The 24,277-nt window shown below is 54.8% G+C and overlaps 1 protein-coding gene across 1 annotated transcript in view; it reads left to right on the forward strand.

Annotated features, from left to right (window-relative positions):
- CLPTM1 (CLPTM1 regulator of GABA type A receptor forward trafficking) overlaps positions 1-21,373 on the forward strand; it is a 36,705-nt gene extending 15,332 nt beyond the window's left edge. Inside the window, exons 3-14 of the mRNA XM_064293799.1 lie at positions 852-975; positions 2,056-2,214; positions 5,711-5,828; positions 13,766-13,851; positions 14,685-14,805; positions 15,462-15,706; positions 16,440-16,533; positions 19,061-19,251; positions 19,560-19,655; positions 19,923-20,058; positions 20,619-20,786; positions 20,963-21,373. Of these exons, the coding sequence (XP_064149869.1) occupies positions 852-975; positions 2,056-2,214; positions 5,711-5,828; positions 13,766-13,851; positions 14,685-14,805; positions 15,462-15,706; positions 16,440-16,533; positions 19,061-19,251; positions 19,560-19,655; positions 19,923-20,058; positions 20,619-20,786; positions 20,963-21,258 (1,834 nt within the window). The 3' untranslated portion in view covers positions 21,259-21,373. The remainder of the gene's footprint in view (positions 1-851; positions 976-2,055; positions 2,215-5,710; positions 5,829-13,765; positions 13,852-14,684; positions 14,806-15,461; positions 15,707-16,439; positions 16,534-19,060; positions 19,252-19,559; positions 19,656-19,922; positions 20,059-20,618; positions 20,787-20,962) is intronic.
- Positions 21,374-24,277: the final 2,904 nt, after the last annotated feature.

The following is a 24,277-nucleotide window of genomic DNA, read 5'->3' on the forward strand; positions in this document are numbered from 1 at the left end:
ATAAAAAAACTTTCCTCTTTTTTTTGGTAACATTTTGTTGTGTTTTTGGTGAAGGTTTACAGAGCAGTTGAAGTTCCCACTCAGCAGTTTCTGCACAGGTTGTTACAGTAACATTGGATACATCCTTCACAACGTGTGAACATTCTCATTATTTTTGTTCCGGGTGTTCCCGTTGCATTCATCTAGTTTCCCCACCCTCTTACAGTCTCATCTTTGTTTGAAAGCAGTTGTTGGCCATTTGGTCTCATATACATGATTTTTTAAAGGACTAGGTATTAATATATCGTTTTTATCAAGCCTTTTTTAGTTGTTTTCAACAGGAGAATTGGTCTGAATAACCTAGCCCTGTTACTAAAAATAGGCAGTAACTCATTACTTACCGTCTGCTTTGCCAGTTATAAGTGACTTGAAAGTTCTAAGATGCTGTGCTTCCCAAGGTTCTGTGCCTCTAAAATGCCAGGACTGCAGATTGCTAGGATTCTCCTACAGTGAGATCCCAGGGCACTGGCAGGTTGGCTCTGAGGCAGCCCTGTAGCCACCAGGAGCTCGTAGAGGACCCGGTGTGGGGTCTGTGTGGAGCTCAGGGGCAGCACCAGGCCCCCACACACCAGCCAACAGTGGCATTTGGGGTCTCCCAAGGACGTTGGCTTTGACTTACTCCAGCGGGTGCAATTCAGTTTCCTCTGAAAGGTGGGGGCACCTGGACTCCTGCCGTTCCTGCGACTGCCTTCTCAGGGACACTGGCCGCCGGCCCCACGTCAGGCAGGCACCAGCGGGCGCTGAGTCGGAGGTCAGGCGCCCCGTGGAGGATGGAAAGGCTTGGACTCACCACCTGCCTCTTCCCTCTTCAGGGTCTTCATCATCTGGGCCATCAGCAGCTGGTTCCGCCGAGGGCCGGGCCCTCAGGACCAGGCGGGCCCCGGAGGAGCCCCGCGCGTCGCCAGCCGCAACCTATTCCCCAAAGACACTCTAATGGTAACCGTGGGTGGGAGCCCAGGCACAGACGTGGACGGGGGTGGGGTAGCGACATGGGCAGTTGGATCAGGCAGGGTCCCTGGCCGCTGCCAGGTCTGTGAACATAGGCCAGGATTGAGACCCTCTGGGTCCATCCAAGGCAAAGGAAACCCGTGTCACCCAGCAGCACTCACAAGGAAAAAGTAAATTCTCTTAGCGCTGTGATGGTGCTCTCTTTTGGAAAGAGGGCTATCAAAGGTTTTATTTAGCTGTTTAAAGTATTAACTGTCGTTAGACGTTTTATTTAAAAATATGTTTGGGCTTTAAAAGTTGCAAAGGGAGGTGTGGGGAACGGGAGAAAGGAAAGGAATGGGAGGGATGGAGAGAGGCGAGGAGGGGGAGGCGGAGACTGGTGGAGGCAGGGTGTGAGGGAGAAGGGTGCTTTTGCAGCGGGTCGGGAGTGGGCCGGGGCTTCAGAGTCTCCACAGCCATCACTCAGACCCAGCTGATCAGGTGTCCCCACCTTTGCAGCTCTCTGCAGCTCTGGGAGCCTGTGTTCACCAGCACCCTGGGAATCCTCGTCTGCAGGGTGGCCCTTGCTCACCTCTTCTTTACCAGTGGCCTTCAGCGCTCTAAGCAGATACAGCTATGGGGGCCTGTGATATTCCCCTCTGAGACCCTGCTTCCCACCTCCCCTGTGTTCCAAGTAGCTGGCTAACACTCTCACTGCTCTTGACTGTGCTTCGTTATAAGCCTGCAGAGCACTGACCAGGAAGGCCAAAAGAGGCCAAGAAGGGAGAAGGGACTTTAGGGCGGTTCTGCTCCTTTCTACCCCAAATTGAAATTGGCAGGTGGGCCATTCTCTGATTGCTCTTTGCTCATAGACTTCACAGGCTCAGACCAGGACAGACGTGGTGGTATGAGAAAGGAGAAAATTTATACTACCAGCTGCTACTCTTCTCTGCAACAGCCACTGCCCCACAAACAAAGAAAACTGTTCACATTAATATATTGACCTTAGCTCTTCATCTGCTCTTTATCTGCCAGCCTTCAGAGGCTCTTATGGTGGTCCTGAGCTCTGTCCGTTTCCCCTTCCACCAGAACCTGCACGTGTACATCTCGGAGCACGAGCACTTTACAGACTTCAATGCTACGTCAGCCCTCTTCTGGGAGCAGCATGACCTTGTGTATGGCGACTGGACAAGCGGCGAGAACTCAGACGGCTGCTACGAGCACTTTGCTGAGCTTGACATCCCGCAGGTAGGGACAGCTCCTGGTTTCCTGCCCCAAGGCCACTTCGCTCCCACCAAACACCTTTCCTCCAACTCATTTCCAGCTTGGGGACTCTGGAATCCAGACTCCAGGCCTGGCCCTGCCCTTGGCTCACACATGGTGTTGCTACCGGCAGGCCCTTGAGGCCTCTGAGCCTTGGCCTTGACATCTGGGAAACATGGATGAGGTTGGAATTGGCCTGGGATCTTCCCCACTTCCTCCAAGGCTCTGTAATTCTGGGTTTAAACCAGTGAAAGGTTAGCCATCGTCTTTGTGCGTGTTCCATCGGCACCACTTTGTCAGGCAGCCCTGTTTCAAAATCATATTAACGTTGATTGAGTGCTTATTGTATGCGGGATGCCACTCTAGGCCAACACATGGAATCTACCCAGCAACCTTGTAAAGTAGGAACTGCTAGTATCCCGTTTTGACTGATGAGGAAACAGAGGCACAGAGAGGTTAAGTGACTTACTCAAGGTCACACAGCTAGTGAACGATTTGTACCCAGGCTGCCTGGCTCTTGATTCTGGCAGCCCTGGCTTCAAATCCTGGCTCCTCTGTGGTCTGTGTGGCAGCAGAGATGATGAGTCTTTGTCCCTTTATCTGTAAAATGAGCCCACCCACGTGACAGGGCAAGGGTGGGGCTGTGAGCTCCTGTAGGTGACAGCCTCAGTATCTGAAGGAGCTCCACAGACGAGAATGCTTATAGGTCCCGGCCCTGGGAGGATGAGAGGGACCACTGCCTTTCCTCAGAGCTTGCAGAGACAGACAAAGCCCTTGAGATGGAGCTCGGAGTCAGACCTCAGGGCTTTGCGGGCTGGGCTCTGCAGGCTGGGCTCCAGATCTGTGGCCAGAGGGCTTGGCTGCCTCTGTCCTGGAATTATCCAGTCACTGGGTACCTGGTCAGCCCTGGCCTTTCCGTAAAGGCAGAGCCCTCCCTGCTGACAGCACCCTGTACAGGCAGGTGGGACACAGATGGGGGACCCCCCCACTTGGATGGATGAGTCTTGCCTCTCTTGGGCAGGAGCACCGAGGGGCTGAGAGGAGTTGGGCTTTTGTGTTCTCAGTTCCTGAAATCCTCTCTTGCCTCTCCAGCTCCTGCATGTCTTGGAGTTTCATCTCTAACATCCCCTCCTCCGGGAAGCCTTTCTTGATCTCCAGGCTAGATCAGGGGCCCCCTCTAGTCTCTTCTGGCCTCCCTCATCCCAGCCCTGGCCACTCTGGGTCATCATTCTCTGGGGATAGGTCTGTGGCCCCTGCTGCACAGAGCCCTGTGAGGGCAGGGCTGGGGCTGTCTCCATCACTGCTGTGTCCCCAGCACTGCCCAGCCTGGGACCTGATGCAGAAGCAGTGAACGCTGAACCAGTGAAGAGGGAGAGGGACGTCTCCCTGGGGCCGTGCAGGCCTGTGCCCAGGACAGCCGCCCTCACATTCGTTTCTCCCCAGAAGGCTTCTGTCGCCTCTTCTGGGTGGGGGCAGTCTTGTTGCTGTTAGCTTCTGTCAGGTCAGCCCCTGACTCATGGTGACCCCAGGCACGATGGAATGAAATGCTGCCCAGACCTGGCCATCACTATGATTGCTTGTGGATTGAACCATTGTGATCCGTAGGGTTTTCACTGGCTGATTTTCAGACGTAGATTACCAGGCCTTTCCTCCTAGTCTGTCTTAGCCTGGAAACTCTGCTGAAACCTGCTCTGCAGCTTAGTAACACACAAGCCTCCACTGACAGACAGGTGGTGGCTGCACGTGAGGTGCGTCGGTCAGGAATCAAACCCCAGGTCTCCTGCATGGAGGGGGAGAACTCCGCCGTAGATCCACTGTTGCCCCCATCTCTGTCTTAACTCGTTGCTGTCGATTCCAACTCATAGTGACCCTACAGGACAGAGTAGAACTACCCCAGAGGGTTTCCAAGGAGTGGCTGGTGGATTCAAACTGCCAACCTTTTGGTTAGCAGCCGTAACTTTTAACCACTGCACCACCAGGGCTCCATCTGTGTCTTAGAGGGATAATATTTATAGTGCCAGGAGCAGGTCAGTCTGGGTGGCTGGAAGCAGATGACGACACAGTCTGAGGCGGGGTGGGGGGGTGGTGCTGTGCGCCGAGGGGCGGCTCCCATGGAGACCTCAAGTCCAGCCCGTGTCCCTCTCCCCAGACCCTGCCCTGAGATCCGAGGAATGCCAAGGGGTTGGCAAGCTGGTCTGCCTCGAGCTCTTGCAGTTAGCCCTCCTTACCAGCCTCAGGGTGGAATACATGTGTGTGCGGGGTGCAGGGGAGCATAAAAGGCAGGCAGTGAGGAGGAGAATCAGCCCTGCTGGAAGATGGTTCAGACCTGGCCTTCACCACCCAGCCTCCATCCTGTGCCCTCGGGCAAGTCACCGGCCCTCTCAGTTTCCTCATAGCTATCCAGGGAGAGTGAGAATAGTCCGCCCTCCCTGGGAGGCAGTGAAGATTAATGAGGTGATACTAGAAAGCACAAGCAGAGGGCCCAGTGTGGAGGTGCTGATACTGATGTGAGGGGCGCGGGATTGGACGCACTGGGGTTGGGTCCACTTGGTCACCGCACGTTACATAGCCCTCCTGTGAGAGCCTCAGTCTCCTCATCTGGAAGATGGGATAGTAACTTGGCAGCTAGCCAAAAGTCAGTGGTTTGAGTCCAACTAGAAGTGCCTTGGCAGAAAGGCCTGGTGATCTACTTCCGAAAGACCAGCCAATGAAAACCTATGGAGCGCGGTTCTGCCCTGACACATGGGGTCAACCGTGAGTTGAAGTTGACTCAATGGAAACTTTTTTCTAACACGACCTGTGGCAAAGGGTTCCCATGTGTTATACAGGTGTTAACTCATTGTATTAAAGCCATTGCCATCAAGTTGATTCCGACTCACAGCAACCCCATAGGACAGAGTAGAACTGCCCTATAGGGTTTCCAAGGCTGTATGTAGTCTTTGTGGGAACAGACTGCCCCGTCTTTTTCCAGCAGAGTGGCTGATGGGTTTGAACCGTCAACCTTTTGGTGTGTGGCTGAGCGCTTTAACCACTGCGCCACCAGGGCTCCTTCTCGTTCGCTTAGAGGGTATTTGATGTGCCTAGGTCTGCACGTAGTAAAGCTCTGGGTTGGTCCTCATCTTACTCAATGAGTTAAGGCCACTAACACTTCCTGAGCTCTGGCTCTGTGCCAGGCACCATGCTAAGTATCCTTTTAACGGCGCCGCTCTGAGGTCAGCGCTGTAATTACCTGCGTTTTCCAGTGGGGCACTGAGCCTCAGGTGGTGAAGCCTGAGATCACCACAGTGCTTAGGCACTGCAGGAGGATTCGCATCCAAGTCATCTGACGCCAGTGTTTTGTTCTGAACCACTGAGTAACCCTGTCTGCCCTCAGTACCCAGTACATGGCAAGAGAATTGAAGGGGCGACGTGTCATGAGGGGTCTCAATGTTTCCTTCTCCCGGTCAGCCTTCTGGCCCACCTGCCTGTCTGTTTCTTGCAGAGTGTCCAGCAGAATGGCTCCATCTACATTCACGTCTACTTTACCAAGAGTGGCTTCCACCCAGACCCCCGGCAGAAGGCCTTGTACCGTCGGCTCGCCACAGTCCACATGTCCCGGAGTAAGTCCCTCCCTCACGGCCCAGATTCACTGCCCAAGTGCTCAGTGTCCTGGGAGCCCACGTGCAGGCTGGTGTGGTCGGCAGCGAGTCCAAGGCTCAGAGGGGAAGGGGTTGGTGGGACGGGCTCAACCCCACTACCCTTTATGAGTCTGACTGTGGACACCCGGCAGGTGGACACACAAAGGAAGGGCTTGGAGACGGTGGAGGAATCAGCTTAGAAAGAGCAGGGGGAGAAAGAGACTTTTGAAGGAGAGGAGACCGTTCTTAAAAACGGGAAGACTGGAGTTGGCTGGCGCACAGTACAGGGCCTGAGAGAAGTAAACCAACCAAACCCACTGCCATCAAGTGGATTCCAATTCATAGCAACCCTATAGGACAGAGTAGAGCTGCCCCATAGGGTTTCCAAGGCTGTAATGTTCCCGGAAGCAGACTGCCACATCTTTCTCCTGTGGAGTGGCTGGTGGGTGCTAACTGCTGACCTTTTTTTTTTTTTTGGTTAGCAGCCAAGCTCATTTAACCAGGGCTCCTTCTGAGAGAAGCAGATGCTCAAAAATAATTTGTGAATGAAAGAAGGACTGATTGAATGAACAGAGGGAGCTGGGAGGACCTTCAGCCTGGGGGGTGAGCTCTATAATTGCACTGGTGTCAGCTCAACCTGTGTGAACCTTCACCGCCTAAACACCTGCCCTTGGAGATGGGGGTTGATGTTTGTGCGAGTGTTTCATTGAACACTGGTGCTCCCAGGTGGCCCGTTTGATGGTCTTGAGTGGCTGTGCTGTGAGCCCTTTGTCCCTTCCTTGACCAAGACAAGGCTGTGAGGGCTGCACAACGAGAAATGGCCTTCACTTGCAAGGCTGCTCTCTGTGCTCATTCTGGCTAGCCTCTGGGTGGCGCTGGGCGTTCAGCGCGAGGATCGCGATTGGGCAACCCACCCCTGGGACCCACCAGTGGCCCGAGAAGCCCTGGGTTGGGACTTGCCATTTGCGACGTCGACACAGGCTCATATCGAAACTGAGATTTTCTCTGCCCTAGGCACATTTTTTTAATATTTTATGACACGTATACAGTTTAAAATTCAAATAATTCAACAAGACAGAAAAACCGAACTGTTTCCTGTCCAGCCCTTCCCACCCCAGTTTCCGCTCCCCAGAAGCAACCACTTTCCAACTCTTCCAGCTGTTTCTTCTGCTGCCTTGTCTACACAGCTCTGATTCACAAGTTGATGCTGCAGTGTCTTGTTTTTTTTCAGTTTCAGACTGTCTTAGTGACATAGTGCTGCCGTAACAGAAGTACCACAAGCGGGTGGCTTTAAAGAACAGATCTTTTCCCGTAGCTCTCGAGGCTAAGCATCCGAATCAGGGTCTCCTTCTACGAGCATCTCAGGTGGTTTTGGGGTCTGCCAGCGATCCTTGGCTCGAAGACAGTCCTCACATGTCATCTGTCTTCCCGTGTGTGTCTTTGTCTGTGTCATTGTGTGTCTATTCTGATCTTTTTATAACTGAGTGAGAAGGTGTGAGATCCACTGTACACTGGTAGGATCTCAACTGATTGATGACATTGTATTAGATTGTATTATGGAAAGTGATTACATTAGACATAAGCTAATTACATTACAGAGTCCCTAGGTAGTACAAATGGTTAACACCCTTGGCTGCTAACCAAAAAGATTAGAGGTTTGAGTTCACCCAGAGGTGCCTTGGAAGGAAGCCCTGGCGATCTGCTTCTGAAAAATCAGCCATTGAGAACCCTGTGGAGCACAGTTTACTCTGACACACGTGAGGTTTCCATGAGTTGGAATCGACTTGATGGCAAGTGGTTTTTTGTTTTATTTAACTACTCCACAACACCAACTAAACTAGTGTTTGGCCAAACCATTAGGAACCATAACCTAGCCCAGTTTAGATATAAAACTAACTGTTACAAAGGCATTACCTATTGCCTTCTACTCAGGAGGAGGAAATCCCTCCCAATACAAGAATATACCACAGGTGGGTACCTTTAAAGAACAGATCAAACAGTGTAGAGCATTGGGCAAATCTGCTGCAAAAGATCTCTTTATTAAAAAGCAAAGATGTCACTTTGAGGACTAAGGTGGGCCTGACCCCAGCCGTGATATTTTCAGTCACCTCATATGCATGCGAAAGCTGAACAGTGAGTAAGAAGACCGGAGAAGAATTGATGCCTTCGAATTGAGGGGTTGGCAAAGAATATTGAATATACCATGGACTTCCAGAAGAATGAACAAATCTGTCTTGGAAGAAGTGCAGCCAGAATGTTCCTTAGAAGCCCCTCAACAAGATGGATTGGCGCAGTGGCTGCAACAACAACGGGCTCAAACGTAGCAAGGATTGTGAGGATGGTGCAGGATTGGGCAGCATTTTGTTCCGTTGTACATGGGGTCACTGTGAGTCAGAACTGGCCCAACGGCATCTAACAACAATTTTTTGTAAGGCAGATCTGCTTGCAGTGAAACCTCAGATTTTGTTTATCTGGGAATGTCTTTATTTCGCCTTTTTGAAGATAATTTTGCTGGATATAGAACTCTTGTTTAACAGGTCTCCCCTGACCCTGAGCGCTTAGAATGTTGTCCCCCTAACAACAGCAAACAACAGGAATATAATTTTTATTAGATTAGCAGTCAGCGAATATAGTTCTTTTTCCTTTCATGTTCAGCTTCCTGTTTTCCAGGGTTTGATAACTGTCTGCTTTTTGCTGCCTTGGATTTTAGTGTCTTTTCCTTGAGACCAGTGTCTACTCATCAGCACTCGGGAATCTCTCCCAGTACCTGAGTTTCAGCAGATTGGAAGAACGGCTCCTTCAGAGAGCCCCCTTCTCCGCTAGCACAAATTTTGTGTACTCCGCCTAGCCTTTTTGTTTCAAACTATTCCAGTCATGCTCTGTGGAATTGGCTAAAATCCATCTGATTGTCTCTGTGGCACAGGGACAGACAGAAGCATTCTATTCGTGTGAATTAGGCCTTCCCTACTGCTTTTGAGATCGGGAAGTATGAGTCTTCCTACTTTCTTCTTCAAGATTGCTTTAGCTCTTTATGGGCCCTTGCCCTTCCATATAAATCTGAAGATTGGCTTTTCAATTTCTATTAAAAAAGGCTGTTAAAATTGTTTTTTTTAACAATTGATTTTTGTTGTTGCTGAGAATATACACAGCAAGAACATACACCAATTCAACAGTTTTTGCATGTGCAATTCAGTGACATTGATTGCATTCTTTGAGTTGTGCAGCCGTTCTCACCCTCCTTCGCTGAGTTGTTCTTCCCCCATTAACATAAACTCACTGCCTCCTAAGTTTCCTATCTAGTCTTTCCAGCTCTGTTGTCGGTTCGATCCTATATAGGTAGATCTTAAAAGAGCATAACGCCCAAGGCAGCATTCTTTACTAGTTAAGCTGAGCTTTTGTGTGGTTTTATAAAGACTTCAGGGGATATTTTTGGTTTAAAGTTTAAAGAGTATCTCAGGGCATTAGTTTCGGGGATTCATCCAGCCTCTGTGGCTCTAGAAAGTCTGGGTTCTATGAGAATTTGAAATTCTGTTCTTTGTTTTCCCCATTTTGAACAGGATTCTTCTATAGAATCTTTGGGCAAAGTGTTCAGTAGTGATAGCCAGGCACCATTCAGTTCTTCTGATCTCATGGCAAAGAGGCAGTTGTTCACGGAGGCAATTAAGGCTGTTGGAATTTTGATGGAGATTGTATTGTGTTTATGGATTGCTTTGGGTCGTATTGACATATTAACTATATTAAGTTTTCCAGTCTGTGAACACAGAATGCCCTCCCATTTATTTAAATCTATAATTTCTCTTAGTACTGTTTTGTAATTTTCTGTGAACAAGTCTTTTTACCTTCTCGGTTAAATTTATTTAGGTACTTTATTCTTTTGGACGCTATTGTCAATGGTAATGTTTCCTTAATTTCCGTTTCTGCTTGCTCATTGCTGATGTACAGAGACCTGACTGATGGATGTGTGTTGGCCTTGAACCCTGCCACTTAACTGAATTTCTTTATCAGTCCTGGCAGCTTTCTTGTAGAATCTTTCGGGTTTTCTGTGTAAAAGATCATGTCAGCTGTAAAATGGGGTTGTTTTACTTCCTTTCTTACTTTTCGTATAAAAATATCCTGAAGAATAATAGCCTTTTTTGGTATCGTCTACACTGGATGAAACAAACAGCTGATGCGCCTTGGTTGGTCCCCAAAATTGAGTTTGAAAAGTCACCTAGCGTCTGCCAAGCACTGTCCTTAGTGAGTGTGTCTATGTAAACATGTTACACAGGGATGTTCTGCCTGGTTGACTTCTGGGTAATGAAATCTGCAAAGATTGTTCTGGGCAGAGGTGAGATGAGGGCATGTGATGCGCAGGGAGGGCCCCATGGATGTGTCCCTGCAGGTGAGGTTTGTCAGGGGCTTGGGTTGGATGGGCTGGATACCTCAGAGGTTGCCCTGAATGTGACCTGGCTGGGTAGCCTCCTTGCAGCATCCTGTGTACCCCTAATCCATGTCAGTACTGGGTGGCTGTGTGTGTGGTTTTTTTATTGTATGAGTCCGTTGATATGAAATATCCAGAATAGGCAAATCCGTGCTGCAGCTGTTGTTAGGTGCCGTCAAGTTGACCTCAACTCATAGGAACCCCATGTGACAGAGTAGAACCGTAATCTTTATGGGAGCAGGTGGATCATCAGGCCTTCTCCCTCGGAGCTGCTTGGTGAGTGAACCGCCAGCCTTTCAGTTAGCAGCCATGCGTTAAACTGTTTGTGCCACCAGGGTTGCTGAGGCGATTCCATGGAGACAGTAGATTAGTGGTTGCCTAGGGCTTGGGGGCTCAGGGTGTGCCATGACCACTGTCTGTGGTTTTGTTTAGGGCGAGTGTGATCGTGTCACTCTGTGAGAGGTTGTGCTCTAGGTAGATGGGGTGGGTGTTGGTGTGGTCTGCACAAATAGAGTCAGCACAAATAGAGTCAGCTATCCAGCCCTCCCTCCCCAGCCACAGAGCTGGAGCCCTCAGATGGGAACTCTAAAGGGCTCAGGTCCGCCCGCTGACCCCAGGGCAAAGAACGAGCCTGTGGGACCAGAAGGGGCCCCTCCATCCCCAGCACTGTCCCCTCCAAAGGGCCGGGAATCGGTGCTCCAGAGCAGCACTGCCCCTGGAGAGGGAACACCAGCCCCAGAAGACATTTTAGATTTTGTAGTAGCCACACGAGAAAAAGTAAAAAGAAAAGGTGAAGTTAATTTGAATCCTATGTTTCATTGAGCTCAGTACATTATCATTTCAACACGCAGTCAATATGAAAAATTATTAATGGGATATTTTACGTTTCTTTTTTTTTGCACTTTATCTTTGAAATCCGGCGGGTGTTTTCTCTCCCGGCACCTGTCAGTTTGGACTAGCGGCATTTCCGGTGCTCGGTAGCCACATGCAGCCGCCACGCTGGACGGCGCGGCTCTAGGGCTTTCACTCTGAGAAGGGCGCTCCTTCTTTCCTGCAGAAGCCTGGTCCTCCTCATATTACAATCCTGTCTGGATGCCTCCACATTGCAGAAAGTTGTCTGCCTGAGCCCCAGCCCGTCTCTCCCTCCCTCACTTGCTGCCTTCTTGGGGCTACGCCCAGCCCAGCTGTGCCTCCTTGCCTGGGCAGTCTCCCAGGTGGGGAACAGCCATGGAGCAAGTCCCCCTGGAAGTTACTTTCCGGGATGCCCACCCCTGGGTGTTCCCTGCTTCCCGTGGGCATGGGGCCAATGAGTTAATAATGATGGAAATGATGGGATGCCGTGCATGCTGATGTGAGAGCAGCAGGCCTGGGCTGAAGCCTTCTGAATCCTAGGAGCGATTCTGACAGTGAGCTTGTCCACAGAGTCCTGAAGCGCCTGAGCCCTGGTCCTTTGTGGTTGAGGTCTTGACCCTATGGTCTGTGTAAGAGTGACAGACAGGGACGCCCCGCCTGGTGGGGTTCTGTGTAGACATGAGCCACTTCCGAGAGGTTCTGCCAAGAAGAGGTGAGGATTTTTATCCCCATTCTCCAGAGGAGGAACTGAAACCCAGGAAAATGATGAACCTTACCAAACATCCCTCAGCACATAGGAGGGAGAGCCGATATCTGGCCCCTGAGCCCCCACTTCTGGCCACCTCCTTGCCCAGCTTACCATCTCTCCCTGGCCCTTGGGAGCAGGAAGAAGTCACAGGAGACACAGGCCATGTTTTATCACAGCCTAAGAAAGTGCTAGAGTCCCTGGGTGGCACAAACGATTACACACTCAACTACTAGCCAAAAGGGTGGTGGTTCAAATCCACCCAGAGGTGCCTCGGAAAACAGGCCTGGCGATCTGCTTCTAACAGATCATAGTCTTGAAACCCCTGTTGAGCAGTTCTACTCTGCGTACAGGGAGTCGCTGTGAGTCAGAATCGACCTGAGGGCAACTAACAATAAAGAAGAAGGAAGTTCTAAAAAGTGTCCTGGCCAAGGGGGCGGGTGGGCAACAGTGTAAGCCTGTGAGCAAATATAGCCCCTTCCTCCTGGCAAGTCCTCGAAGGCTCAGGGCAGGTGGCAGGGAGCCGGTGGCTCCAAGGGGTTGACCCAGGCCTGGCCTTTGCAACAGGAAGTGTGGTTGACTCTTGGCTGGGGATTCACAATCCCAAAGTGCTTCTCACACTGGTGGCTCCGAATCTTCAAAACTGTCAGCCATCCACCATTTAAATTCACTTATTGTGCTAGTCGTCACTGAGTGCCCGCTGTGGGCGCTGCCTACGCTGGGCTGAGGCAGGCCCCGTGCTCTCTTCACTGGCACACAGTCTGGTTGAGGGGCCAACAGCAAACAAACCAATGGCCAGGTGCACTTTGGGTTGTGACACTTGCCGTGAGGAGGGTGGGTAGTTCCTTCAGTCCTGTGGTCGGGCAAGCCCTGTGGAGGAAGGGACCTTTAACCAGGGACTTGAAAGACAAGAAGGAGACAGCCATGAAGAGTGTGGGGGGAATGTTTCAGGGAGACTGAGCAGCGTATTTGAAGAGAGAGGATGAGCCGGGCGAGGGCGGGAGGTGGTGAGGGCTGGTGGGGCCCGCAGACATGGCAAGCATCGCGGGCATTCTGCTGGGGCAGCAGGGCCATCTGGGGTTCCGGAACATCGGAATGACATGGTCAGACACCTGGATTCCAGGAACCACTGGCTGGTGTGTAGAGAGGAGGTCCTGGGGCCAGCGGGGGGACTAGAGGCCAGTGAAGAGGCAACTGCAGGCATCCAGGAGGCGGCGCTGTGGCTGGCGTGGTGGAGCCTGGGGGCGGGGGGAGTGGTCAGATTTGGGAGTGTCCACAGGCCAGGCCGATGGAAGGGATGTGGCAGATTCTGGAGAAGGAAGACACCGTTTCTGGCTGGGTGATTCGGCAGACGTCCACGTTGCTGCTGTTAAAAAAAAAAATCGGGCCTCGACTCATGGTGACGTCATGCACCATGGACCAAAATGCTACCCGGCTCTGCACCATCCCCATGATCGGTTGCAGATGAGACCATTGTGGTCCACACAGTTATCACTGGCTGATTTTCAGAAGTAGATCACTAGACCTTTCTCCTAGTTCACCTTAGTCTAGAAGTTCCACCGAAGCCTGTTTAGTATCATAGTAACACGCAAACCTCCACTGACAGACGGGTGGTGGGTGCCCTTGAGGTGCCTCGGCCGGGAATAGAACCCAGGTGTCCCACATGAAAGGCGATTATTCCACCACTGCCCCCAGAGTGTCACTGTAAAAACGGGGAAAAGTGGGTCTGCATCAGATTCCGAAAGGAAAGGCAAGCTTTGCAGTGCATGTTATTGTCAGTGGGGTGTGGAGGAGTGGAAGCCGGGAGACCAGTGAGCAGCCGTTGGTGGGGAGGCCTGGCGCCTGGTTACTGCAGATGCCAGTGGGCCTCATGTCCACCCCTTTTCCCACCTTCCCTCACAGTGATCAACAAATACAAGCGCAGGCGGTTCCAGAAAACTAAGAACCTGTTAACGGGAGAGACAGAAGCTGACCCGGAAATGATCAAGGTAAACACTAGCAGGGCTGTTGGATGTGGAGGGGCTGCCTGGCCTGGTAACAGCCCAGCTCCTGGACTCTTGGGGCACTAGTCTGAGCACCCCTACTGAGCCACTGTGGGGACTTGGTCTCTGAGACTTGGCTATCTTCTCTGGGACACCAAGTTAGGGATCCGAGCTGCCTCTCAGAGTGGAAAAGAATCTGGGCGAGATTACAGTACCAGTATCTGTGCTCTGCCCTCTACACACACTCCTAACCCTCTCGCCAGCCCTGCGAGGTGGGTCCTGGCACCATTCCCATTTGCAGATGAGGACACCGAGGTGCAGGGAGGGGAAGTCACCTGCCCACAGTCTTATCAGCCAGGCAGGGGCAGGGCCGGGATTCCAGCCCAAGCAGTCAGCTGGGCTGGGACCACAGAGAGTGAGTGCTTGACAGATGTGGCTCTAGAGGGCAACAGGCTGAGGGAGCCAGGAGTAGTAGCCCGTGTGGGCGCCAGGAGCCTACCTCTCTGAGAGGGTGCCATCCCAGTATGAAGAGGCTGCCTGGGGGTCGAGCCTGAGCCGGAGTATTCCCTTCCTTGTGGCTGTCATGTGCATCCCAACCCACCACCCAGGCCCTGCCTCTACCTCCGGAGGCCTTGGTTTTCTCCTCTGTACGGTGGGGAGGATCCTCAGATGGCTGGGAGCATCCAGGGAGATGGCGTCTAGAAAGGACTTGGTGTGGGGCTGGCTCGGGGCCGCAGATTTTAGCTGTGGTGGCTGCTCTTTGCTATCATGATCGTCACAGGGGCCCTCAGAAGAAAGGCGTCTTGCCTGCTCTGAGGCCTCCGCCTGTCTCCCTGCAGAGGGCCGAGGACTATGGGCCTGTGGAGGTCATCTCCCACTGGCACCCCAACATCACCATCAACATCGTGGATGACCACACACCATGGGTCAAGGGCAGCGTGCCCCCTCCCCTGGACCAGTGTAAGCCCCTCAGCCCCCCAGCAGTTTGTAGGGAGCTGCTCTGGGCCCATAAGCCCCTGGCCCCCCTTGGCTCCTGACCAGACTGTTTACCTGTCTTCTGGCCCAGCACCCCTGAGATATCTCCTACCCTGCTCACCACCCCACTTTGCTTCCTTCCTAGATACACCCTTCCTCTGTCCTCTCCCTCACCCTCCTGTGACCCAGGACACACCACCCACAGGCCAAAACCCGTCTGCAGACAGATCTCATTCAGCCCACAAGCCACTTTCCAAAAACATGTATCAGTTGCCAACTTTTGAAATTGGGACAACATCCTTAAAAATCCAGGTTTTGGGCTGCTTTTATAAAACCTGGATATGTGGAACCCCAGGCCTCCTTCCCTCTGGGCAGCCATGGGCTGGGTCTGAGCCTCAGCTGCCCCTGTAGTTGAGGCCTGCCCGGCCCTTTGCCCCCCAGCCCCCTCTGCTGAGGTCAAAGGAACCTTCAGCTCCTCACATGCTCCCCGTCCCCCAGGCTCTGTCAGAAGTGCCCGTTGGGTCCCTGTAGACGTCTGAGTTTGCCACTCTGGTCTCCAGAGGCCACAGGAAGTGTCCCCAGCGTTGCAGGCACCCATGGCCTCTGGCCCGGGCTGAGCGGCCCCATCCCTCTGCCCGCAGACGTGAAGTTTGACGCGGTGAGTGGCGACTACTACCCCATCATCTACTTCAACGACTACTGGAACCTGCAGAAGGACTACTACCCCATCAACGAGAGCCTGGCCAGCCTGCCGCTCCGTGTCTCCTTCTGCCCACTCTCGCTGTGGCGCTGGCAGCTCTATGCTGCCCAGAGCACCAAGTCGCCCTGGAACTTCCTGGGTGATGAGCTGTATGAGCAGTCGGACGAGGAGCAGGATTCTGTGAAGGTGCGTTCTGCCCAGGCGGGGCCAGGCCCGGGGCTTCCCAATACCTTGCTGGGCCGAGGGGGGAAGGGGAAGTGGGCCTCCTGAGAGGTGCTCCCTGGCCTGTGGTTTCACAATCCCCCAGGGCCCCCTGGTGGGCAGGAAGTGGGTGCTGGGCCCTCTGCCTCAGGGTCCCCTCTCCGAGGCCTTTGTCCCCCATCTGTTTGCTGGACCAGACCCTCGGGGCAATGCTCCCTGCTTCTGCCCAGGCCTGCCCCTGTGACTTTGGGCTCAGATGTGCTGCCTCTGCCTGCTCTCGAAGTCCGTCTTGAAATAGCGCCTGGCGTCTCTATCTTTCTCTTCACTCGTGTCTAGCGTTGAGACGCAGCCTCACCTGCTGGGAGTTGTCGGTGCTGGGTTTCTGTTCCTTACTCCACCCTGACTGTCCTTTCATCTCTGTTTCCCTGTCTCTCTCCCAGTCTCAGCCTCTTTCCACGTTGCCGTCTCTCCCTTTCCCTGTCGCCCTGTCTTCTCTGCCCCCTTCTCTCTGTCTTGCCATAGCTCTCTCTGTTGCCACCTATCCATCTCTGACCTGCTCTCTGGCTAGTGCGCTTTCAGTCTTCTTCTCTGGGCAGCCCGAGGGGACAGGTCTGGGGAGATGTCCACAGGTCCTTCTAGGGCCCAGGGGACAGGAGAGGGTCCTGGAGCAAGAGAGGGCAGTGCTCACAGGGACTCTCCTTTGCCCCTGCCTGCCCAGGTGGCCCTCCTGGAGACCAACCCCTACCTGCTGGCGCTCACCATCATTGTGTCCATTGTCCACAGTGTCTTTGAGTTCCTGGCCTTCAAGAATGGTAGGGCTGGGGTCCTGGGGCCTGCAAGAGGCCATGGCGGGCAGGGAAGGGGCTGGGGTGGGGCATGCATGCTTGAGGGGATAGGGCCTGCCCCTTTCCTTCTCCACCTCCCCATGTCCTCCCTCTGCCTGGGGTCTCTCAGCCCCACCCTCTGGAGGCCTTGGGGCTTGGGGAGGGGCAGTGGCCCCAAAACCCCCAACCCAGAAACTCCCTCCCACTGGGCGAGGCGCTGAGGGAGGGGCAGACGGTGTCTCCAGGAAGCAGGGCTGGGGAACTCCGAGCTGGGAGCAGGGAAGCCCCGAGCAGCTCCTGCCACCCTTCCCGGCAGGCTGCCTGTTGGAATGGCCCTCAGAGTACAGAGTAGGAAGCCCTGGCCCCATAAGGCCCCTGAGTCTGAAAGGCTAGCCAAGCTGGTGGCCTGTGTTTGTGGAGGACTCTTCGTAGGCCAGGCACTGCTCTGAGTACCTCACCAGGTAGCTCCTTGATCTCACAGGCCATAAGGAAGCCTGTTGCTACCCACGGTTACAGATGAGGGTGCAGAGGCCCAGGGAGTTAGGGGGCTTGCCCACAGTCACACAGGACCCAGGGGCCAGCTCCAGAGCCCCACTTACAGCCTCCTGGCCGTGTGGGCCTCACCTGCCCTCCCCAGCGGATCCCAGTCTGAGGGGGGAGGCCTGCTGCTCTGCAGCTTCTGGAAGTGGAAGGAGTCATGAGTGCATGGTTATCACTGTTGCTTTAATACTGCCGTTGTGGAGAAACCTTCTAGAAGAACGTAACATCATAGGTGAGCAGTCAGTGGTGTCCCACTGTTAATAGAGTCTGTTCCAAAAAAAAAAAAATGAAACCAGCTGCCATAGAGTCAAATCTGACTCGTGGCGACCCCATGTGTCTCAGAGTCGGACTGTGTGCCATAGGGTTTTCATGGTTATGACCTTTTGAAGGCAGATCGCCAGGACTTTCTTCCAAGATGCTTCTGGGTAGACTCAAGCCACCAGCCTTTTGGTTAGCAGTCAAGCACTTAACTGTTTGTACCACCAGGGACTTGCAGGCAGGCTGTTAACCAGCATATTGAGAGCTCACTGGACATGCGCCACCCTCCTAACACTCCGCTGACACTGAGCTGGGGTCGGCAAGGACCCCTTTATTCTAGATGAGAAGTGAAAGCACAGGGTGGTACATCCACTTGCCCCAGATCACACAGCAAGGGGCTCGGGCCTGGTTTGATTGATTGATTGACTGATTGATTTTGCTTTAAGTGAAAGTTTATAGCTCGAGTTAGTTCCTCATACAGAGATTTATACACACATTGTTATGTGACTCCATTCACTCTCCCTACAATGTGACAGCACACTCCTTTCCACCCTGGGTTTTCCGTGTCCATTCAGCCAGCTCCTGTCCCTTTCTACCTTCTCATCTCCCCTTTGGACAGGCGCCGCCCGTTTAGTCTTGTGTATCTGCTTGAGCTAAGAAGCGCACTCTTCACGAGTATCATTTTATGTCTCATAGTCCAGCATAATCTTTGTCTGAAGAGTTGGTTTCAGGAACGGTTTTAGTTCTGGGCTAACAGAGAGTCCAGGGGCTGGGCCATGTCTTCTTGGGTCTGGTTTTAACACACAGCGCTGTGCTGCCTCCCAGTCTGAGGCAGGGCTGGTGTCCACCATCCCCTCAAAGCCAGCCCAGACCCGTTCTTCCCAGTCGAGATTGGCCAGGGTTCTGTAAGTGTCCCCCTCAAAGCTCCTCAGGGAGAAAATGGCCTGCTGGAGGCAGCCAGATGGGAAGGAGCCTTCTGAGCGTGCTGGCGCTCTGGAATGGGGCAGCTCAACCCCAGGCCTGTCCCGTGAGGCCGGGGCCCGTCGTGGCCTCTGAGCTGGCCATGGTGGCAGGGGGTTGGCCTCGTGTGGTGCCACAAGAACTCATCCACATCCTGGTCAGAAAACGGGAGCTACAGTTACTGTCATCCCCATTCGGCCGATGGGGATATCAAGGCTCAGCAAGGGGCATTGGTGCCTGGGGATCCAGGAGTAGCCTCAGAAGGGGCTCCGGGTTGGAGGTCACAGTGCAGGGCCCTTGTCTCTGTCCCAAATGTGTCTCTGAGCCAGTTCCTTCATAGTTTCGGGGTAGGGGCTGGAGGAGGTGGTCTTGAAGGGCATGTCCAGGATCCTCCCACCCCAGGCAGACAGGATGGCATCACGGTGGACAGCCCCAGTCTGGTGTCATACAGACGCAGCTTCCGCCCAATCCCACCGTGCTCAGGCTGTGCAGCCTCAGGGTTGTGGCTCCCTGTGACCCTCTCACTGGCACAGTGGGCACCAGTCCATGGCCAGATGCCCTTGTCCTACGAGGTCAGTCAGGCGATGGGTCAGGCCCTGCCAGTCCCGGGTGAACAAGAGACTCTGTGGGAGTGAGCAGTGGTGTGCACCCCACCCCATGGAAGATCTGAGGAGGATGTGGCTGCCTTGGGGGGTTGAGCGAGCCGAATGCGGGCCCTGAGGCCCCTCAGTCCCCACTTCACCCCTCCCATGCACAGATATCCAGTTCTGGAACAGTCGGCAATCCCTGGAGGGCCTGTCCGTGCGCTCGGTCTTCTTCGGCGTGTTCCAGTCCATAGTGGTCCTTCTCTACATCCTGGACAACGAAACCAACTTCGTGGTGCAGGTCAGCGTCTTCATCGGGGTCCTCATTGACCTCTGGAAGATCACCAAGGTCATGGATGTCCGGGTGAGCCAGCCACTGCGCCGTTCGAGGGACCGCATTGACGGGGGCAGGGGGGGAGTGCGGTTCCGGCCTGGCTGGGACCCTGGAGCCAGCCCTGGGGCTTTCCCGATGTCTGCCACACTCCCTGGACTGAGGGGGATTTTTGTATCAGGGGATTTTTTGGGTCACATGTGGGGCAGGGGAACTGGGAACAGTGGGGAGGGGCGGGGGTTGGGCCGATGTGGGGGGCCGGAGCTGGCGTGGGGGGCTGGAGCCGACATGGGGGGCTGGGTCAGCAGGGCAGCTGACCGGGCCCCTGTCCCTGTCCACAGCTGGACCGGGAGCACAAGCTGGTGGGAATCTTTCCCCGTCCGACCTTCAAGGACAAGTCCACGTATGTCGAGTCCTCGACCAAAGTGTATGATGACGTGAGTGTCCCCTGAAGTGAGCCTGGGCCTGGGGTCTCCAGGGCCTGGCACTGGGTGCAGGCCAGGCCATCTGCCTGCGATCGAGGTGGGGTCGTGCCTGATGGCTGCATCACACCCTGATTCCACACCTGCCACATGTCCTCCTGGCCAAGTCCAGAGTTCCCAAGGCCACCTGGAAATTCCCCTTGGGCGGGCCCGCCAGGCCAGGTGTGGGCGGGTGAGGCAGTGCCACGGAGCCAGGTCACAGCCCACTGCATGACCCCGCAGATGGCCTTCCGGTACCTGTCTTGGATCCTCTTCCCCCTCCTGGGCTGCTACGCCGTCTACAGTCTCCTGTACCTGGAGCACAAGGGCTGGTACTCCTGGTTGCTCAGCATGCTCTATGGCTTCCTGCTGACCTTCGGTGAGCGGGCCCCCGGCTGGCCGTGCTGAGACCCAGCAGTGACCTCATCGGCCCCTCCCAGGGCACCCGGTCCACGCAGGAAGACGGACCTGTCCCCTCAGTGACAACCCAAAGTGGGCTGGGCTGGGAAGCCCAGGGGGACACCTGACCCAGCGTGGGGGTCGGGGAGGGGGCTTCCTGGAGGAGATGAACAGTACATTTCAGTCCCCGTCCTCAGCATTTCATCCGGGGGGCACCCAGACAGCAAGCAGATGAGTGAGTCACAGAGTGGGGCAGTGCAGGGCAGGGCACAGTGAGGGGCACACGCAAAGGGGATCACAATGCCAAGGAGGGAGCCTTGCAAAGGCCTGGCGACAGGGCAGAATACGTGCAAAGCCCCTGAGATAGGACAGGCCAGGGGCGTTTTGGAAATAGGGAGAGGCCGGTGTGGCTGATGCCGAGTGGGCAAGGAGAGGGGTGGGAGACGCGGGCAGTGAGGTCGGGGTCCGATGGCAAGCCCGCAGCTTCAGGCCTTGTGAGCTGCCCTCTGCTCACACGTCTCACCACCACCACTGCCACAGGCTTCATCACAATGACACCTCAGCTCTTCATCAACTACAAGCTCAAGTCCGTGGCCCACCTGCCCTGGCGCATGCTCACCTACAAGGCCCTTAACACCTTCATCGATGACCTGTTCGCCTTCGTCATCAAGATGCCCGTGATGTACCGGATCGGCTGCCTGCGGGACGGTGAGGCCCGGCCAGTAGCTAGGCAGGTGCCCCCGCCAGAGCAGGGTTTGGTCTGAGGGCACTCGGCTCAGTCTTTGAGGGACCTCAGTCAGCTCCCCACCTGCACCCCAGCCTGACTGTGGGCCAGGATGAGGGTGCCTTCTCCTCATGCAGCCTCCCCTTACCCCCACCCCCAGATGTGGTTTTCTTCATCTACCTCTACCAACGGTGGATCTACCGCGTCGACCCCACACGGGTGAATGAGTTTGGCATGAGTGGAGAGGACCCCACAGCAGCTGCCCCTGTGGCCGAGGCCCCGACAGCAGCAGGGGCCCTCACACCTCCACCTGCCACCACCACCACCACAACTGCCGCCACCACTGAAGAGGAGGCCGCCACGGCCCTGCCTAACAAGTCCACCCAGGGGGCCAGCTCTTCAGATGAGCCCCATGAAGCTCCTCCAAAGCCAGCAGAGGACAAGAAGAAGGATTAGCCACTCCGGGTCCTCATCTGCTCCGGTTCCTGGTCACCACCACTGGCCCTGCCTCCCCAGCCCCCATCGCTTCCCTCCTGTTGCCCCTTCCATGGACAGATCGGGCCGGGGCAGCAGGAGGCCTCCCTCGGGCCAGGGCCCAGCGTCTGGTGCGTGGGGCCGCAGCCGGCCAGGGCACGTTATATGTGGAGGCACCGTCTGTCCATCTGTTCCTCTGTGTTTGTCACCATCTCTCCCGCCAGCCCAGCACCATCGGGAATCATGGTGAAGCCGATGTGGGGCGGCCAAGGTGGGGGTGGGCCGGGCAGGGGGGCTGGGGCTCCCTGTGGGGGGTGCCCCTGGCCATCCATCATCTTATCGCTCGTCCTGACTGCTCTCTCCTCCTAGACCGCCGCCCTTTAACACAGTCTGGATTTAATAAATTCATATGGGTGTTTAACTTAAACTCAGCAACCCCTTTCTCCTCCTCATGCCTCCTTCCTTTCTCTGCCACCTCGGAGAGCTATGCGGCTGCAGTGCAGGATGCAGCAATGGCAGAATGAGGGCTCTCTGTCGAGAGCCATGCCCAGTGGACCAGACCCTTTTCCACCCTCCGAGCCGCCCGGCAGCCTCCAAGGGGAGTTGGTCACCCTCCCCGTTTCACAGATGGGGAAGCTGTTATGCCAAGGCTGCCTGCCCTGCAGGGCAGCTGGGACAGAAGCAGAGTCTGCAGCAGATGTCCTGAACACCCCCCATAGGTTCCGGTCAGGCCTTATGCAGCAGACGTGATCCTGGACACTGGGCCTCTGCCCGCGTGTGCACACTTCCCAGGGCAGGGATGGGTGTCGGGCAGAATCCTCACAGGTTGCCCAGGGCAGTGCTGGCTCTAGTGCTCTATAGAAGTTGGGGTATCATTAGTGTCCCTGCAGAACTGGTCAAGTTTTCAGTGTGTGTCATGGGGACTTTGCCAACATCCTGGGCAGTGGGATAGGTCTCCCACTTCTAGGTAAGCAGACTGAGGCTTCTGGGCTTCTGTGTGTTCCGAAGGTTGAGATTCCACATTCCAAACTTACTTTTGCGGGGTGCTGGTCTCATCTACACTGCAGGGAGTGGAGGCCCAGGCTGAGGCCACATTAGGCTCCCCAGGGCTCCCCTGTCACCACATCTCACAGAGCCACAGGGATCACAAGGTCCTCGGGAGTGGAACCCCACATCACAAACACAGGTTCCTCGGACTCCCCTCCAAATGTCTGCTTGTTCCCTCCCCCGCTCTGCATCACTCTGGCTCCCAGAGCCCTGGGGAAGAGAGCCAGGCTTCTGCCATGTTCCTCTGCTGGCTCCTTGGAACTGAGGGGAGGTGGTGGAGGCCACAGACACAGTGTGTCCCCTGCCCTCCATGCAGAGCCCTGGGCAGGGGTAGGCAGACCATTGAGGGACATGGACACCACCTCAGCTCGCTGGCCTTGTCATCCCTGGGTCGTCGTCCTCTGTCAGTCCCACTCCCTACATTTGGCAAGGCCTGTCAGCTGTAACCCCAAACTACGCAGGACCCTCCCCTTCACTTACCCTTCCGCCACCCATTCAGGCACCTCCTTTCCCTTCAGGGTCCCTCTCCCGGTCTCTTCCCTGCTTTCCTGCCCCAGTTCCTCTCCTACCTACCCTCCATCCAGTAGCCGTAGGGAACTGGGAAGCACAAACCTGCTCTACCCCCCTGGCCCTGCCCAGAACCTGCCATGGCTTCCCAGTGCTCTCAGGAGAAGAGCCAGGATTCTAATGCTGTGAGGCCCTGAAGGGAGAAGCTTCTTAGCCCGAAAACCTCATCTTCTTTGCTTTGTTCTGATCTTTCTTCCAGGCTCTAGACCATGCTGTTCCCTTTACCTGGAAGATACCCTCAGGCACACAACTCCTCTTTACCTGCCTCACCCCTGTGCATCCTCCAGGACACAGTCCCAATGTCCCCTCTTCCAGGAAGCCCTTCCTGATCCCCAGGCCGAGTCAGATACTCCCTGGGCTCCCTCATCCCAGCCCTGCCCATTCTGCCACATCACTGGGTATAGGTCCGTCTCCCCCACTGGATTGAGCCCGTAAGGGCACAACCAGGGCTGTCTTGGTCACTGCGTGTCCCCAGCACTGCCCGGCTCAGGGTTGGGTGTGGAGTGCATGTTTGAGCAACCCCGACGTTCACTCTCAGACACTTGGGCACATCCAGAAGTATGGCCTCGATGGGGCCCACATTCGGACTCCCTGGTGGAGATGCGCAGTCAGTAGACAGACGCCCCTGAGCCCCTCCCCTGGCACACCCTGTGATGGGGGCTTCTGTGGACACAGCAGGGACCAGGACAGCCCAGGCCTGCCCTCATGGGGCTCACAGCCCAGTAGAAATCCTGGGAGCGGTGGATTTCAGATATGTTCTTTTAGTTAGTCATTCAAGTTGTGAGGCTCAGCATTGCTCAGGCAGAGGGGAACCAGGTGGGGTTCTGATTCACTCCTCATCCTTCCTTATCTCAAGCCAAGCTCCAGTCCAGGTGTGTGTGTGGTTTGCTTTCTCCATTCAGTGTCCTTGTACTCCTCATCTCCATCAACTTCCCGGCCTGTCACTGCCCTCATCTGCATCCCTTCCCTCCTTCGTCCCACTCCAGACCCTGGGCCTCCTGGCTGTGCCCTGAACGTGCCAAGCATGTTCTCACCTTAGGGCCTTTGTACTGCCTGCTCCTTGGGCCTTGACCAGTCTCCCAGGTAGCCACCTGGGTCTGTTACCTTCAGATCTCAAATGTCACCCCACGCCCTCCCTGATCTTTCTAACACATTGTATCCCCTGCTCGATCCCCATATCCTGCTTTATTCTCCTGTAATACCACCCTCACCACCAGGTAGGTGTCTGCTTATCTGTTTTCCACCTGTTTCCCGCACTTGGATTTCAGTTCCACTATGTCAGAGGCTTCAGTGTGTTGTGTTCCTTGCTGTGTCCCAGCTTTTGGAATGGTGCCTGGCACTTACTAGGTGCGTAATAACTCTGTAAATTGGTAAATAACAACATGCA

Source organism: Loxodonta africana, chromosome 11 (assembly GCF_030014295.1).
Source record: "Loxodonta africana isolate mLoxAfr1 chromosome 11, mLoxAfr1.hap2, whole genome shotgun sequence".
NCBI lineage: Eukaryota > Metazoa > Chordata > Mammalia > Proboscidea > Elephantidae > Loxodonta > Loxodonta africana.